General features: G+C 37.5%; 1 protein-coding gene across 1 annotated transcript in view; it reads left to right on the top strand.

Annotated features, from left to right (window-relative positions):
- Nucleotides 1–19533, top strand: part of SLMAP (sarcolemma associated protein) — a gene marked incomplete in the record, with an annotated part of 86034 nt that overhangs the window by 26538 nt on the left and 39963 nt on the right. Inside the window, 2 exon segments of the mRNA XM_072420890.1 lie at nucleotides 8305–8452; nucleotides 11069–11141. Of these exon segments, the coding sequence (XP_072276991.1) occupies nucleotides 8305–8452; nucleotides 11069–11141 (221 nt within the window).

Raw genomic sequence — 19533 nt, 5'->3', positions numbered from 1 at the left:
TATTAACACAACACCTAGCCTTCAACACCTGCACAGGCATTCATTGTGCATCAATAATAATATTAAAAATACATTTATACAAAAAATACACAGACGTAAAGACAGATACAAAGCTCTTATAAACCATACAATAATTACAGACGCCATCCAAGGAGGAATAGGAGTATAGTATTCAAAAATAAGAATACAGTTATCCTTGTTGATAGTCAGGTCCAGTCCAAGAGGCGTCGGGTTCCCAGTTGTGGGAATGCTTTGCTGTGCATGTCGCCATGTTTGTGTACATCAGTATGAGCATATCCCAATATTACAATACATAGTGTAACAGTAATTTCCATAATCTCACAAGATTTGGCACTCTAGTCAGTTCTGGCAGTTCTTGTCAGTTCTGGCAGTAAGGTTCTTGTGTGACATTTGAGTGATAATCAATCATATTTAATGTTTTTCTAAAGGTTAACAATGAGAAGGAACTAAGTTTGCAAATGAGTTCCTTTACAAAATACTGCATGGCTGATCCATTACCATGGATGGCGATCAGGGACTGGCAGATGTTTTGAGGAAAGGTCTTTCTATGACTACAGTAACCAGGAAGCAAAGCCTGTGTGTACAAGGAGCCAAATGTGCATCCCCCTGTGCGAATTGTTTGGGAAAAAGGGCATAGTTGCTTTTTATTATTATTATTGAAATATTTATTTTTTTAAACCTGTGTATTTACAGTAAGCATTACAGGCTCCATTTCTAAAATACTTAACATAATTTTGTTTTAGTTAAAAGCTTTTCATAAAAATCCTTGAGTCTGTCTGTTACCTAAGCAGTTCAGTGTGGTGGCACAAATTTGTAGGCCGCCCTTTATGTTTTGGTATTCAGTGGTCCATCTGAGCATAAATTAGCTAATTTAAGCTGTCACTTCTAAAAATAGTCTCTATATAGTAATAATTTTATGTACATCTGTTCTGCACTGAAGCAAAAAAAGTTGTCCAGGCATTCTGTGCACGTTGGTAAGCAGCAATCCCTGGATCAGGTGCTGGAAAATGCCTCGGTGAAAGCTGTGCCTTCCAGCTCCCTCTGTGTGTTAGAATAAGAGAATTGTTTTATTGTAATCCCTTGGCTGGCTGTCCATGCTTTATACAAGTAATAGAAAACTGGCTGCCGGGTATTTTAGCTGCAATCACTGAAAGGTACTTGAGAGGACCAGTAACATGCAAGTTAGCCATTTAAGACATGTTTCCCTTCTCCTGTGTCTTCATAGTGGTTCATTAGACTGCCTGTCAGTTTAAACATCTGACAGTGAAGTCCTGGAGGGGTATAACAAATTTGCTGGCAGCCAATAAAAATCTTTTTACGTGATAAAAATGTTTTTTTGGTTTTGTACCTGGTATTTAGTATCGGTGACGGACCCTTTATACTTCCGCACTGTGGTACAGAAGAAGCCTGGAGACATTTCCCTTACTCTGCTATAGTGCCAGGGATGTATAAGATCACTGAAAGCTGTACCTACGCTACCAAAACTACTGCACAATGCAAAATTGTATGTGCACTACAATAATGGCTAAATGTGGGATAGATATTGGTAAGCCACTTTAGTTGGTGGGTTTAATATGCCCTGCTGATAAGCTGCTTTCTTGATCTCTGTGGCGAACTACTGGGAAAGGACTGTGGGCTGCAATACATGACACACAAAAAAAAAAAAAAAAAAAAAAACAGAGTTAAAAATGTAAGAAACAGATTAAATTCTTTTATAGAGCTTAAACCCAGGATACTACAGTATTGGTAATCCCCAAGTTAAGGACATCCGACATATAGACACCTCCTAGATAAGAACAGGGCTTCCCTTCTGTGTGTGCGATGGGACAGTTTGCATGACTTGCAGAAGAAATCTTTTGCTAAACACAGCTGAGGTTGTGGGTGATTTTGGGGGGGATGAGGTCTTTGGCAACCTTTTGTAACTCTTTATTGACTAAGACAAACTCCGCAGTTAATTCTTTTTCCATATCAAAGCACAGCGTGCTCCAGAAGTAATGAATGTCTAGGCTCCATATAGATTTTTCTTTTTTTTTGCTTTCTTTGTGATTAACTCACAGTGGGGATTTTATACATTAACTGACACCATGCTACCTAATATGTTGAGACAAACATTTGTCCTGATTGCATTTATTAAAATAATGTACCAGAAACAACTTACATACAGATTTCATTTAGGAACAAACCTACAGTCCTTATCTCTTACGTAACCCAGGGACTACCTGTAACTTATCTCTGTTCCTTTACATGGCATCACCATCTTTCTTTTCTTCCTGTAGGCAATCTTCGGGCCACCCTGGTTGGCCTTATGGGAGTTTACACACCTATCCCTTTTCTGCAATAACCATTTGTGTGAACTGCTAATTTTTTAAGTGGGACTTTAGTTTTGCTTTCAAGTTCAGCTGAACTTAGTGGAAAGTGTTATACTGCCTGCAGGCATCATTAGCAGACACGTTGTACACTCCTGTATTTAAGCCTGAAACCTGGGGTCTCAAATATGGGAATAGAATGTTTAGCTCTGTATATTTGACACATTGACTTATACGCTTGTTGTCTGTGTCCTCGCTGGAGATTTCCCCCCTAACTTCCTGTCCCATTGATTGTTTCTAGAGCATTAGGCGGGGGCAATATTATGAATTGGTCAGGACTTACTGTCATATTTTCAACTATTTTTTTTTCCTCCCATGGGTTACTATACACTTATATGTATGTTGCCCAGTCAATAGCTTTAGCATTCTGGTGTTTTAATAATTATGACATCATACTAGACGGGGTCTGCCTGGGAAATAACTAGGCCAGGGGTGCTCAACCTGTGGATCGCGATCTACCAGTAGATCGCGGAGCCCATCCTTTCAAAATAAACTCTACTGCACACCAGGAGTTAAGTCCAGATACCATTGTTAGTATGTCATTTTGACTTGGTCGTTTTTAAAGTAGCTCACAATCCAAAAAACTGTGGGCACCCCTGAACTAGACCTTGGTGTAGTTATATTCTTATATAACTAACAACTATATTCTTTCTCCTGGAGGTCAAAAGGCCAACATTTTACACAGCGCTGTACATTAAATAGGGTTTCAAATGACAGACATGGACAGTGACACAGGAGGAGAAAACCCTGTCCAGAAGAGCTTAGAATCTAAGAGTGTGTAGCCTTAGCAAGGTATTCAGTCTTCTTGTGTTCACCCAGTGCTACCATGTTTGTTTGGTATAGGTTGGCCTTTTAGGATAATGAAATGCTAATAAAACTGTACATATAGGTGTAAACAATTTGTTTTACCTATGTGTATGCCGACGTTTGCTGTAAAACACTACTGCTAAATATACCCTCACCTCAGCCTTCCAGTTGTAGTAGTCATCCTTAAAGAATGCTGTAGAGGTAAAATGATATGGTCATAAAATAACAGATAACGTGATCCTATCGGTCATCAGGACTGAAAGTCTGTGGCAAGAAAATGGACTTTCTAGGAATGGACTGCATAATTTACAGATTATACCTGCTTCCTCGAGTAATGCTCTCTAAGGCTTTGTGGTGTTCACTATTAACAAAGTTTTAAAACATTTGGTTTATCAGTTTGTTTTCATTTTACATCTCATTTAATATATCATAATTTAATATATGCCTTACAGTGGAATACAAGTGGGTGCTGAGAAGTTCCTGGATTTGCCCAGAAAGAAGAAAGCCAGAGTTATGAAATAACACATTTAAAAAAAAAAAACAGCTCTCAGCAGCATCTTAGACGTCAGAAATGTCCTCAAAACGTTGCCCCTTCAGGTGTCTCTTCAAATTCGGTAATAGATAATAGTCCGAAGGGGCCAGGTCAGATGAGTGGGGGGATGGTGGACCAATTGGAAACCCAGTGTTCAATTAGGCAGCCACAACGTTGGACGTGTGCACAGGTACATTGTCCTGCAAAAAAAGGATCCTTTTGGTCAACTTTCCACGGCGTTTCGTCTTAATTGCCTTTTTCAGCTGGTCCAGGAGGTTAGCATAATACTATCCGGTGATACTGGAGCCCTTAGGTAGGTAGTCCACCAACAGAAGACTGTCTTTGTCCCAGAACGGACGCCATGACTTTTTTGCCCGATTTCTGTGTTCTGAACTGCTGCAGCCGTGGGGACCCGCTGTGACGCCATTCCTGTGACTGTTCAAAGTATCATAGATGTAGAGCCAGGTTTGATCCTCAGTCACTAACCTAGCCAAAAAGTCCTGTGCAGGCCAAAATGGGCCAAAACGGCCCTGGATTCTTCAACTCGTTCTGATCACTGTTCAAATAATTCGGCACCCACTTCGCTGGAAGCTTGCACATGTCCAGGAAAGTGATGATTACAAACCCAGCACGCTCCCGTGAGATGTCAGGTATCTGGGCTATCTGTTTTGCAGATATTCGTTGGTCCTCAATAATCGGCTCATGGACAGCATTGCAGGTTTCCTGATCAGTTGAGGTTGGGGGACGCCCAATGCGGGGCTCATCTTCAACGGTGAAATGCCCGGTCCTAAAACGATATATCCAGTTTTTGACTGTGAATATATCCAGTTTTGTGTGAATGTCCTTTGCTGACTTTCCCTGAAGAAACAAACTTCTTGACGGCCCTTAACTTCAACGACGTGAAACTTGCTTGTGCCTCTCCCATCACACCTTATCACTAAAAGAAAAAACTGTTTTAAGAATCGCTAAGACCTTATATTTGCACAGTTACATACTAAGATTAGGCTGTCATATGCCCCCACACTCATTTTTCTTTTTCTAGAAGGGGACAAAGCCAGGAACTTCTCGGCACCCCCTCATAGTATCTGAACACTGCTTGCATGCAAAGTTGATGATAGTTGGATGGGCTGCATATATGTAATGTGAGCTTGCTTAGACCATGTAGACAAGGCTTGTGAGATTTACAAGTTGCTGGTCTTTGGGATCCCCTGTTACAGCAGCTGTAAAACCCAGATATTTCCTTCAACTAGTGTTGATTGTGTAAGAGTGCTTAATATTGTGTGTGTGCAAATCTGGTTGATCATACTAGAATATATAATATAGTTTAAATTTAAAAAAACATCTTGCTGTTATCTAATGATAGGTAAGCATTCTTGTTTTCCTCTAAAATGGCATGTAGACCGCATTAGGATTACCAGTCTAGTGACATACTGTGTTTGTTAGCTTGTTGCTATACGCAGGCATTCACCATTAAAACATAAACTTCATGAGGTCATACTTATTGTGGAGTTTAGGTTTGATGTGTAAATGTCTGCCTTTTTTGCAGAATCCCTAAATTTAGCCACAGAATTTAGGTTTTAATTGCGCAATTCCCTTTCATGTTTATGGATTGTACTGTAACGTCTTCTTTAATGGGTTTAACCTAGATGTTTTGGATGGGCTGATCCTATATTCTTGTTGGTAAGGTTAAAGTAGGTTGTATACATTACAATCTGGTTATAAGACCAACCAAGACCTGCTGGAATTTTTACAGAAAGCTACAGGACAGCCTATTTCTAGTGTTCAGGTCACTGGACTGCAACATCCAGCTTGACAGTGTGTAATTGAAATAAAAATAAAGTGACTGGACCTGTTTGACATTATAGTATATGCAATGCTGAATGGCCATTCAATTGTGACTTTGAAGGGGAAAAACAAAAACAACAATCTCCTTGCTATTGCGGATGGTGACATTGTACAGCTATGTTGTATCATTTGCTTTTTAAACATATGCAGAGAAATGTAATGATTGCTATTGCTGACCTTTTGTTCTAAGAATAGTAGTGACCTGGTGATCTCAGGCTTGAACATTTTCTCAATCACTGACCCGGAAGACGTTTGCAGGTTACAAGGTCAGATTGATGGAAAACTCCTTATTAGTGTATGTGCTGTAAATTGGCAGTTCAGAAGGTAATGAAGAAACTGCTGGTTTGTTAATGACTGTAAGTTACTGACCTAGCATAAGCGTGCAAATCCTGATTTGTTCTAATGTTTTTCTATGGCATTCTTATAGGTCAGGTGTTCAGAAAGCTGAGGTCCATTTCTTTTACTGCTGGTATCTTTTAAAGGAAAATAGTACAGATCGTCAGTAAAAGGAAAATGGTACAGATCGTCAGATTTTCTTGCAATATTTTGGATTTTTTTTATTTCTGTCCTTTTAGTTTGCCATTGAACCATTTAGCTTTGAGTTGCTAAAAGAAGCAATTGTAAAGTCCTGTGTTGTAGAAGTATTTTTTTATCTGGTTTTAAAACATTTTGCAAATTTTTTTGCCTACTTTGAGATTGATCCCAAGTGGGGAGAAATCAGAATTTTAGAGTTATCATCAGGAAAAATATGTTAATTATCTGACAGAAACCTCTTTTCAATAAAAGTTTAAGGAGCTTTAATCTCCTATCTTTTGAGGTGAGGTTCCTCCTGTTGCTTATCCAGAAGAGAGTATAATATGGGAACCTCACTTAGTGCTGCAGAGAGCAACTTTTTAATTACTCTGTTACCATTCAGAATTTTAAACAATGGTTATACATTAAATAAGCTGAGATTATTATTTTATTGTTATTGTACAGGGTATTCCTAGTTTGTAGGGCACTATGCAAACAGACTTACTTTTATTAGCAATATTTTGTGCACTGAGCTCTTCATTCTAAAAAAAAAAAAAAAAACACTTTTCCAAAATGCTCATTAACCATGAGTGGAAGGTTGCTTTAGGAAAGAGCTGATGTGGCATTACGTTCTATTACATAGCTTGCCTGATGAAAATGTGCCAATTACAGGTAAGTTCTTTATTTTTGCATTGTGAATCTTGCATTCATAATTCAGGAAGAGGTGATGACTGAAATGTTATGTAAGTTCTGAATAAGTAATTGGAAACCTGTTGGCATGTAATGGGTAATATTCCTTCTGAACGCTAAAACTAAAGAAATCTGGGCTAAATGCACATATAATAGACTGCAGAGGGCATTGGTTTTGGGATGTGCTGTGATTAACCTCTATATGTATTGGGTGGAATTAAATCAGTTTACTGTCACTTAGCGTTCCTTATGCTATTATGTTTTCTAGTAGTTTTGGAAGCCCTGCAGATTGGAGTCTGTAACAAATGATGCATTGCAAAAATGTGCAGATTTTCTCTAAACCATTAAAATGAATTGGTCATTGCCATTCAGTGTCTAACAAGGCAACTTACAATTAATTGGCTAATGTGGTTCAGTAATTATTTAATCTCCCAGCAATATTAGGAAGTCATGACTGTTCAGAAGTAAATGCAGAATTAAGTATTTAATGTTTTCCTTAACATGAGTTAGGCCTTCAAGTGAACCTTCACACTTTACATGTTAAAGTTTATGAAAGGATTTTGAATGAAGTGTGATGAAGTCTTGCACTCATGGATTTCCTTTGTCATCTGTGGCCAGTTACTTTATGGTTTCTGTTTACGGGTATGCTTGCAACCTTTCCTGCGGCAAAGCACTTAGGCATCTAATGATAAAATGTTAGTAGGGGTTTCATGATTTTTTTCCCTTGTCTATGCTTTGACATCAGAGGAGCTTGGCTGGATAAATAGTTTCTATGTTTTTTTTCCTTTACTAAAATATTATAATTACGTCATTTTCATCCTTGGTTACATCTAATGTTTAGAGCTTAATTCCAGCCACTTCCTGTCTAGGGGCATGTATTTCAATGATAGTTGCATGGTATTTCTTGGAATTGGATTCCTAATGGTGACAACAATAGATGATCTCTGGGCAGTGCCCGTTCTCAAGACCACTTGTCTCCATTTGCAGTGTGCGCTTAGGAGTGATTGGAAAGATGGGACAGAACATTGTCACCTTATTAGCACCAAGTGCCTAAACAACGTCTTTCATGATAAGTAGATATTATTAGAAGCTCCAGACTTCAAAATACCGAAACTTTGAAATACTGAAATACTTTTTGATTGATGTATCAATATATAACAACATAAAAACATTAAATGAACAAAAGGGTTGCAAACATTACAGGAAAAAGTTTTCAGCATTTAGTTCAAATACAAACAAATCCTTGAGTCTAACGTACAAGCATTTAAAATATTTACAGCATCATTTGTCATCTATATGTATCGGGGGATCATTATCCAGCAATCTTAGGCAGGCTGTAACCTTTAACTTTTCAAAACTTTTGTTGTTAATGTTTACCCGGTAATCACATTTTAGGAATGCTTACACCTACTTTAACTCCATTTATAACTCTGTTTAATCACAGACCTTTTGAATGACTCAAATGTTAAAACAAAAAACATCTAATTTGCCTGATGAGTTGTTGAATGTTTGTCCTTTATTCTCTTGCAGTTCTACCTTCAAGACACTAAAAGTAGTAATGGTACCTTCATCAACAGCCAGAGATTGAGTCGAGGGTCTGAGGAAAGTCCACCATGTGAGATCCTTTCGGGTGACATTATTCAGTTTGGCGTTGATGTGACAGAAAACACCAGAAAAGGTGGGTGAATTTTGTAATAATCTGGTCTGGAATGAATTGGTAAAAGAAAAGCTTGGTTTGTAAGATCATTGTATGAAATGCACACAGTTTATTGTGTATAACAATCTGTAAATCTACATAAATCGGAGTAGGGTTAGAACATTTAAAGTGATTTTGGGAGACCTTTGGTTTAATTTTTTAAGGTCATGCTATGGCCAGTAGTAAATAGTCTCCTACAATATGATCTTTTCTGTTATTTATAGATTTCAGTGTAGAATTGAAAAGTGGCCACGTAAGCAGCAGCCTGTATAGCATAAGATCCACTGCTCATTTTAAAAGCCCTACAGCTAAAGAAATTCCAAGGTTCCCTTACGTCACCTGTAAGTTGTCAGGTTACAGAGTTGATGTAACTGGCACTATGAAGTTCTGTTTCTAGCACAGAGGTGACAAGTTATTGTACACTTTTTAAGGTAATTTAATCTCTTACTATAGCCGCTGTAATAGAATCCCAGCAGCCGAGGGAATCGTGTAAGGAGTCAATGACCTGTTCTGCACCTGCTCTGTCCTACAAATCCCTTACAGCGCTGACATGACTGATCTTCTGGCAGGACCTAAAGTCATAAAGTGAAAGTGTTCCACGTTAACTGTTGCTAAGCTGATCTGTACTGCTGGCAGAACTTGCTTTAACATTTGCCGAGTCATTAAGTTATGACTTTTTGTGCAGTTTATATAAGTGCGCATTTCTTAAGAGTGCCAATTTATATACCAAGATTAACATCTATGACAGGGGTGTCAAACTCAAATATACAGAGGGCCGAAATTAAAAATTTAGACCAAGTCGGGGGCAAAAATTGAAATTTATTTTAAAAATAGGAAGTAATTCCTTCTAATTAAATATAACATTTGTATGGAAACAAAGAGGTATTGCTTAACATGCAATCTGGAACAAGAAAATACTTGCCAATGCAATGTAAGCACTAATTGGCCCCTAGCTACAGTTCTTGAATAGATTTGAATAAAGATGGCATGAATGTTAATAATCAATTGACACCAAATAATGAAATGAATGTTAAACATGTATAAAAAGAAAGTTATTTACAAAAGAGACAGAAAAGAGTGACATCTCTTTTTGATGGTTTCACAGATTTCACACAGATGATTACCTTGTACCTTATTTTTTGTTTCCTGCAGATCTAAGTAATTTTATTTCTCCTGCCCTCCTTCCCTAAGATATGGTTCTGTTTGCATCCTTTTTCTGTGCTATTGTTTCTTGCTTGGGCAACTGGTCTATTACAGCCTGCCTACAACTTGTGCCGGTACTTTACAATTCCAAGTGGAGATCCATTCCACATCTATCTATCTATCATAATGAAAAGGAATGAACCACAACTGACAAATTAGCTAGGGTTCATTGGCTTTATTAAAGCAACTAAAATATATATGCCTCAGCACTTAAATTCATCTACATTTGGCTTTGTGCTCATTCAAAGTCTCATTATTACCTGTTAATATGCCACCTAATGCAACTTAGTGATGTGTCATTTGCTTTATTTTGTAGTTCTTAACCAATCATTGAATACTAGTAAAAACAGCAGCATAAAAAAAAAAAATAAAAAGACAAAACTTATAGTAGTGTCTTGGGAATGCTTAAAATGAACTTCATCAGCAATACAGCTGCTTTAGTTTTTAGGTTAGGTTGTACTTTGCTTTATATTGAACTATGGAAAATGCAGAGTTTTGTTTTGGAGCACAGAGTAATCGTTATCTGCTGCCTGCAAAGAAGTGGCAGACTCCTATGCTTTTTATAGATAAAAAGCAATGGTTACCTCTTTAGTAAATAATATTATAGCAGGAGCTTTGTAGCTTTAATCCTCAAAAATAAAGCCAACACAGCTGAACTTATATAATATATAAGCTATATTTAAAAAAAAAAAAAAAAAAAATATATATGTGCAACAGTGTTCTACTTTGGTTAGTTTTTGGTTAGTGCTTCACCTGGCTGATTTTCCTGAAGCTATTGTAATGGAGGAACATCATTAAGCTCATGGTACTTTATATGCCCAAGTCCATATTATTGGCCCGAACCTGCAAAACATGTTGTTTTTTTTACCCTAATTTGAAACAAAAAAACTATTGTGGACTGTATGAGGTGGTGCATCCAGGGTGATAGTGAAGCTGCCGTGCCAGAGTTGGTGAGCTTTATTACCAAACCTTGACTTTTTATAATATGGGACTTTTAAAAACAAAAGTAATCTCTCAGAAAACAAAGCCAAGTCCGTGTCTTTCAGTACAGCTTGGTTAGACATCAGCCAAACTCTTGATTGGACATTAGACATGCAGAAGCTCAGTGTTGTCCTTTTGCTCTCTATTGCTGTGTACATGCTTTGTTAGACTGAGATCCTTATGCAAGGTAGTAGAACTCTGGCTAACAATTTGATAATCTATCCAAAAGTAAATGCAAATTACTAAAAAGAAAGTTTTAGAGTATACTTTTAAGCTGTAGTGTTCCAAGTTGTGCCTTTTGCAATACAACCTTATTGTTAAAGATCTTTGTGTAAAAGGGAAAATATTAAACAGTTTATTTTGCATAACAAGTTATTGCTAATGCTAATCTGTACCTTGTTTCCTTCCTCTTAGTGACTCACGGCTGTATAGTGTCCACAGTAAAGCTTTTTTTGCCAGATGGACTGGAGACCAGACGACGGTCAGAGTAAGTACTTCAGCTTTCTGTATAGATATTAACATGATTCCAATATATTTTTTTAGAGAGAGGAATAGTCTGATTACAAGAACTGTATGTGCTGCTCTCATCAGGACAATATTTTTCCTGCCATAACAACTAAGGTTTAAAATCAGAGAACATGAGAATACAGAGAATAGGAATACAAACAGATGTAAAGCACGTTGTAATCTTGTTAGGGTTCAAGCATTTTATTACAATCTGTTTGATTCAAGCATTCAGTGGAGTTTATAGTGGAACACAAAAATTGTATTTTCTTTTTTGCTAGCATTTGAAGGGAAGATTAGGATTTGTGAATTTTTATATTTCCCTATATGTATATATTGCGGAGATATAATCTCTGAATCTCGTGTTAGTTCACACAAATGGATCCATTGCTAATTTTACCCTGGACTGACCAGTACTATTGTATATTCCATCATTAATTGATAGGAAGTTTGTCTTGGATCTTTTAACAAGTCATGTTTTTTGGCTGTCTTTGGTTGGAGTACCTGGTTAGTTACACTGTAAAATGGAAAGTCAGAACTCCTGATCTGCTTTCTTGTTCCAGGGAGCTTGTTGTATGTATTTTACAACCATGGAACAAGAATATTTAGTTGGAAAGAACAGCAGTGGCAACACTTATTTCTTGATACATGTGTCTTTTATATGGTAGATCTGGCTCTTGTGTTTGGAAAAAGATTAGCTGCTGAATTCCTTTATAAAGGAATGCTGTTGTGTTGCTTCGTCAGAAGCAGAACCCTATGAAGATAGAGATGCAGTTCTTATGGGTTTAGTGTTGCTTGGTACCTTCCCACATGCTGATGTGCTCAGGCTTGGGTGGCTTTATTGCCTGGACACATCGTCGCTTTAACAACTGTTTGGTTGCAAGGGGAGAGTAAATACAGGTGGTTTAGGGTAATCTTTGTAAAGATTCCACCTTGTCCTGAATATATAAAGTGACAGGGTCTCTTACCAAGGACATGGTTACCAGCATACACCCAAAGCTCATCAGTTGGTCTGTTTTGACTTTAGGCAGTTGTTCTTATTTACACAAACATAAGGCTAGCACTGGGGCATGTGGGAAGAAAAACAAAGTAAAATGTTATTGTTGTAAGTCTCAAATATCCTCGAATGTTTCAGAAATCAAGAATATCCTTGAATACAGAAAAGCTTGTTATGTAGCGTCGTTATATATCGGCAAACGTCCTCCAACAAAGCTGACAGATTGGAAGTGAGACAACAGCACATGTTCTCCTACACCTCCGCTGCTAATGATTTTATTTCCCCAGGAGTGGCATTTCCCCATTTGTCGGCAATTATTTAGTTTATTGCTGCTAAGGTTTTGCATATGCAAGATATAAATATTCCCTGGTTTTCTTGCACAAGGATGATGACACAATTATGTGCAGCTAATAATATAGATCAGAGTAAAAACCAATAGCTATGTTAATGTATATGCTGTCACTAGATATACAGTTAATATGGTAAATAAAACTGAATATTGGTCCTGTGCTATGATATACAATAATGTAACAAGGACTTTGGTGGGTAATTGCAGATTGAACAGTCTGTTTCCCTGGTAAGAGACCTTTTAGCTGAGGTTGATTGATAGCGTATGTACCAGATAAACAAGAGTGAACCTATGGATGTAAAAGTCAGCTGCTTGCCAGCCCACTGAAGGCTCCAGCAGACAGATTTAGGGATCTAAGAGCCAATGCCTCTGCTGACAGAGAAGTGACAGGATACTGTTTTGCACACATCGGGCCTGATTTATTAAAGTGTTCCAAGACTGGAGAACATTGACTATCATAAAATCCTCAGTAATCCAGGAAGCCTTGAATGGATCTGGCTCAGGATTGACAGCAACTGCTAAATAGGAAATTATTTTACGAAATCCATTCCAGGTTTGCTGGATCACCCAGGTTCACCCATATTAGTCAATGTTCTCTAGTCTTGGAGAGCTTTACTAAATCAGGTGTTTATAGATGCTGTAGTTGTAAATCCTCCCTAGCTTGCTTAGCATAAGCTTCCTTTATATTACATAGATTTTTGCCATTGGTAGTAATCAGCTTTTGTGTGGTAATGATAAGACATGATGAAATTTGATGTTCAGACTTTGTTCAATGTTTTACCATCAATAGCTTTCTGTTATATGCTTTCAAAAAGGTGCATAAAAAAATATGTTGGCTCTACCAGTGTTAGTTGGTGATTCTGTACTCCTTTTTTTGTGTGCACTGTTGTAAGTTTGAATTGTCCCCAGATAATTCAGTAGACTACAGAATAAAGTGGGAACCGTATACTTTAGTCCTACATCTCTTCTTGTGATGACAGAACTGCTTCTTGATTAGATAAAAAATGCCACATCCAAGTACTATATTTTTATAACACTGAGACATTGAGATGACATGAATAATGTTACCAAATCACATTGCAATAAAGGAGCAAAAGAATTAACGAAAATACAATAGGCAAGTGTTGGGAGTATGGGACGTGTGTCCTGACCATCACTGTCCATGGAGTATGTGAGTAACTGTTTGAGGATTATACGGCACCCTGAATGTGTGTGTATTTCTCACTTCAGTATAGTTGCAGAATATTGTTTAAATGAGCAATTTACTGATGAAGTTCACTTTTGCATGGATAGTTTACCATGTCTAAGCATTGCAAACTATTCTTCAGTCAGCGCAGGGTTCCTCTATCCTACAATTCAGAGCCAGCTGCTGTCATAATGGGAACTACAGGAACTGGTCATTTTCAATCAGTCATTTAGATAATGGTGGTTACCCAGCTATTGCATCTATTTCCAGGATTCCTTCTCTTCTATAGTAAGTAGCCTTGTGGATATTCCTATAAATGGTGTTTATGCCGGTGACATACTAGGGAAACCTTTCCCAATAAAGAATTTTCTGCTAATGCATGGCTAGTATTTTAAGTGTACCTGAACGCTGGCATTGTTTTTTTTTATTTAGGGTTGTGTTTATAGATTGTCCTCTGAATTACTTTACAGAGGGACAGCAAAAGCAATGTAGCCAATTGTGCTTCGGAGGACAGCATTCATATAACTTCCAGGCTTCAAGTACACTATAACTTTGTAGTCTGGATCACCCAGTGCTGGTTCCCCAAACTGGATGTGGAGCACATGCTGAACGCCTCACGTATAGTGCACATGAGGGACGGCGCTGTCACAAAACCTGCAATCATTTACACCCCTGGAGCAGAGGAGTGGGTTTCTGTATTAGGCTGAAGTCTTTGGATTTGTGATGTAGTGGTTTTAGAGTGGGAGTGGTTGAGTAGTTTAGCAAAACGACACTCTGGAGAACAAACTACACCCAGCCCACGAAATGCCGTGTTGTCAGCCCACAAGTTAGGAGAGCATTTCTGGTGGATGAGGACGTATATTCCTGTACTTGCATGGATAAAACCTAGGGAAATGTGCACATATGTGAGAGATGCACGGCAGTAATGTTCCTCAATGTACATTTTAAGGCAGTAGTGAACTTCATGACCTTTTTTACAGAATTCCCATTCAGCTGATTCCTATCTGTGTTCTTCATCAGAACAAGCAGGTTTACTGCACAGAAAGTGACCTTCAAACCTTACTACTACCATACTGAAGGCTGTAAAACATGAAATATAGGCAAATGTATATATTATAGAATTGGAATTACCTGACTCTTACATTTTGTAGGGCAACTTTTTTCAACGTTTCATGGGGTGGAACCCTTGAAATACATTTTAGGTCCTAGGAAATCTTTGCAATAACTATTGTATCCACAACTCACACATTATTTTAGTGTGGTGATCAGTAGGAAGAATGCTTCTTACATTGATGGCCAGTGGGAAGAATATCACCCTTACAGATAGCCAGAAAAATCATTGGTGTCATGCAAACTGACCCAAGAGACACACATTGCTCAAGACAACCTGTGGAGGAACCCTAGGGGTTTCATAGGACTCTGGTTGAGAATGACTGATGTAGGGCTTACCAGGGGTAAAAAAAACCAGCAACATTCTGAGAACTCTAAATTACTGGACATTTTACAAATGTTTTCATGTAGAATAGTCTTCAAGGGAATACACTTAAATCAACTTAAGGAATCATTAAGTTTTAAGAGTATGTAGAGAGGAATTGATTTTTAAGGCCTTTTTGGTGCACCCAAAATTAAGATCATTTTTACTGCTTCAAACATAATGGGTAAAACCTGGTTATTACAGTTTGTGCATTTTTCTTTTTACCTTCTGGCCCACAAATTTAATTTACCTGTTGACATGTGTGATTGGTTTGCTTGGGTTGTGATTTGGTAACAAGGTCAGTACATGGGTTATCAGTTTTATGAAGTAGGTGTGGTACTGTGTAGCTTTGAGTAGTTATTCCATTCATAATGTTTTGTCTTGTTTCAGTGGCTCCACCTTGTGGACATAAATGTTATTTTCGTCTTAACCTATATTTTATTTCCTTGTGGCTGTCAGCTGTCACCCTGATTACATAAGATAACGTAAATTTTCATGCTCATCCCCCTAAACATTATATATTTTCAAAATGGTTTTGTTTTGTGGGGGCATTAAAGTCTGGTTTCAGAGGTTTTTGCATTAACTGCAATTTGTATGATTGTTTGGTGACAAATCAGAGAAGTAAAAGATGTTTGTGGAAACTAATGCAGGTTGCAAAGCAGACAGACACATTTGGTGGTACTTGTACTTCTGGCAGTGGCTTCCTATGGAGCTGCTGCAGAGAGATGCAACAATATAGTATCTCCTGAAAGGTAGTGGTTCCTGGTGTTATGAAGCAGTAAACCCACTACAACCTTACTGCAGTGTGCCCCTAGCCTTACCCATACACACTTACAGATTATAAATGTTTCTTGGCCACCAGTGGTGCTTTCTGCATGCATATTAAAGTAGACAAGTTTCTTCTGTGCGTCTCACACAAACATATGCTAAAGTATTTGTCACATGATCTCAACCCAAAAAGGTTTTTTATGGTTCAGTTGGAGCCAATGATTTGACTGCTTTACCACTATTTTATGACCAATGTCAGGGAGAACCATAAGCAGCAATTTCTCCATTACAGTGTTGATAATTCTAATGATAGAAGTACTGCAAACTAAGTTAGTGTTACATAGAATGAGAATGAGAGCGAGTATTCCCCCTCGCACTCACTGAATTTTCCTAAAGTGTGATAAAAAAAATAATTTGTAGGTCTACAAGCCTACCACACAACACAGCATAGGTCACCATGAATAGGTTGGTCAGGCACCAATACTGGTTTAGGGGATTCGTTTGTACCTTTATATCCAGAGGTTCAGGTTTTTTGGGTAACTTTCTATAGCAAAGTTCAGGGGCAAGCTTTTGCTTCCATACAGTGCTGACTTTTATTTCTCATGCTTAGCTAGTAAGACAATTGTTTTTTGTTTTTTTTTTTATGTCTGGCACAAAGGAGAAGCCTATGTATTGTGTATTTATGTGCAGGATTTTTATTTTTGGATATGGCAGCCTATGTTTCAAAACAAGGAATGCTGTACTATAGTCCTTCTGTCTGACACCGGTGTATATGGAACCATGTCATAGCTATAGAAACTGCAGCCTTGTCTTGCTCTAGTTTACCTTGACCATTTGCTCCAATTCCTAGGATATAATGAGTTTAAAATCCGCTTAGCTGGATCTTGGCTGCTCTAACTCAGCCTTTGTTAAGTGCTTCTAGGTGTTGTAATAACTTTGTATATTGTATTTATCCACAAAACACCCTTCAGAGTGAAAATGTAAGTTGATGCATTCAATACCTGATACATTGGCAAGTAAAACAACCATTTTAATAATCCTCAATTCTGCCCTGTAGTATTTACCATTTTATATCATCGATATAGCTGTACTTTGACATGTACATCTAACAATACAGTGATCATATGTTAATCATTTAAATAAAGCATTCATAGCATTTTCAAACTAATTGTGGCATATAGGTTTTTTGACACTGTAAATAAAATATCAACCTTATGTTTTTTTTTTTTTGTCCATATTCTAATTAAGGTTATACAATTAGGACTTTATTTGCCTTGTTTGAATCTATGATCAGTTAGGTATTATTTGTATGCAATGATAACACATCTGTATAAAATGACCTGCATTACACTTTGTTTTATCCAATAATACAAACATTTTTATTAAAAACCCAAGAGTTCTGTTAAACTGTCAATGTCAATTAAAGTGTCACAATATTCCTAAGTATACAGACATAATTGCATGCAATATCTTTTGGAATATTGTGACATTTTTAATCCCCCCCCCCCCCCCTTTTTAATAAAATGTTTGTAATATTGGATAAAAAGTGTAATATAAGTCATTTTTTACAGACTTGTATCATTAGAAGGCTAAGAAAATACATGGTAAAATGATTATTTCCTCAGACGTGTGTCATTGCCTTAAAAGTCCCCTTTGTCTTGGTTAGAGAAACATTTGAATAATTTAGGGTTGTGGCATGTATACATTGTATATATGTAGGGAATTGTTTTTTCTTTGTTGGATTAATATTTGTATGCCTAGCATTGTGCTCAAATCATGGTATCACCCGAGATGTTTGCTAAAAATATCAGTGGCATATGGTTATTGGGGACAGTGTTCAGAAAACACTTTTTTTTTTCTTCTTCTTCCTCTTCTTTAGGACATTTTACATACAAACCAAGCTGCTGTGCTGGCGACCATATTTATTTGGCATTCACCTTTATTTATTTTTTCCATTTGGGATGCATGGTGAAAAGAATATGGTAAAATACTTGCTTTTCCTGCAGACAATTTACCTCCTAGACTCTTACTCGTGGTCATGTGATGAAAAGCCAACGTCCGTTGGTTGCATGATCTCTAAGTATCAGCTGTTTAACTCTGACCTTTCTGCTGGGTAAAGGTTACATGGAATAAATGCCAATGCTGTAAGTTGGATAGAGCTTGATAATGTGGCTTTATGATATTAGAGAAGTAGAGGTCCATTGTAGCTGAGGGGGCCTGGTTGTGACATTGCATTATTTTGATATGTGTGCATGGAAAACGTATTATATGGATTATGGTCTTTTTTGGCCCATATTCATTCAAGAAAAATCAGATTATTCCATGTTTTTATGTCAGTCCATTATTTTTTATCAGTTAAATATTAATGTGTTTGAAAGTCACTTTCACATTTCTTATCTGTTGTTTCTCAACATTCTTGGGTTCTGATTTCATCCTTCTAGTTTCCACTTACAAGCAGTAGGATTAATTTTATGTTGGGTTGTGTATTTATCTTGGCTTTTTGGAAAGGAAGAATTCATAAAAAGTTATTAGGAAAAAAAAATATTTTATTTGTTCATCTCTTGACTGACTTTTGTCAATGTTTTTTTTTAAATATATAATTAGTCTACATATTTGCATATTGGTTGCACCTGTGCTATCACTTAATGTTTAGCCACGTGTTTGATGGTTTGAATATTGGCGTTGAATTATTGTTAAGGAAGTCCATCACACTACTTAAGAGGATTGTATAATTAGATTGCAACATATGTTGTCAACCATTGTCTGAGACTTATCCTGTATGATGGCTGGGACTTTATAAGAGGAATAAAATATGATGACCGCATCACAATTAAAGTGGAGCTTTAATTATTCACCTGTCCCCCATTCCATTGTAGGGCACCACCACCTTCTTTACTTCCCGAAGACTATCTTCGGCCAACTTTTTTGGCCAAGCCCGGTTGATGTAACTCCTTCTCTAAGCTAAAATTATTTTCATTTATTCCCGGCACATGCCAGGGTAGCCTTGAGTGCCCGGTTTCCCTGGCAACCAACTGTGAGCTGCGCATGCGCAGCTCAGCAAAATTTGACAGCTGGGTGTTGATCAGACAGGTATGAACAGTTCATTGCTTTCTGCAATAACCTCCCTGAATCATACATGTCAGAAGTGGGGCTTTAGTTCTAGATTAACATTTTCAGTTAACCAATAATCAAAGATCTGCTTTTTTAACGTCCTTCTGCTATCTTAATTTAAATTACCTAAACACTACCTATACAATAGGACTGTAAATGCTTCTCCTGCTGCCCACACTACCCAACATCATTCTTTTCCTTAGTAATGGCAGTGCTCAGCCCAGAAATTTTTGTAAGCTGGGTGGGAAGAAATTCTAGGCGATTGGAAGCCCCTGAATGTTGACCCAACTCATCAGTAACCACAAAAAACATCGGGGTGGTTGCCGAAAAGTGCCGGGTGGTGTGCCCAGCTAAAAGGGTTTGGGGAGAACACAGAATGGTCCTCCAATATCTACAGGAAAACAAACATTTCTGGGGTTATTAATGTCCTGGATCATCTCCAGCCCTTGCTGGCTATTTCTTCTAACTTATAGGATTGAATTCAGTGTGA

This window comes from Pyxicephalus adspersus, chromosome 8 (genome assembly GCF_032062135.1).
Source record: "Pyxicephalus adspersus chromosome 8, UCB_Pads_2.0, whole genome shotgun sequence".
NCBI classification, from domain to species: domain Eukaryota; kingdom Metazoa; phylum Chordata; class Amphibia; order Anura; family Pyxicephalidae; genus Pyxicephalus; species Pyxicephalus adspersus.
Note: the sequence above shows the minus strand (reverse complement) of the source record. Positions and strands in the feature narration are given on the sequence as shown.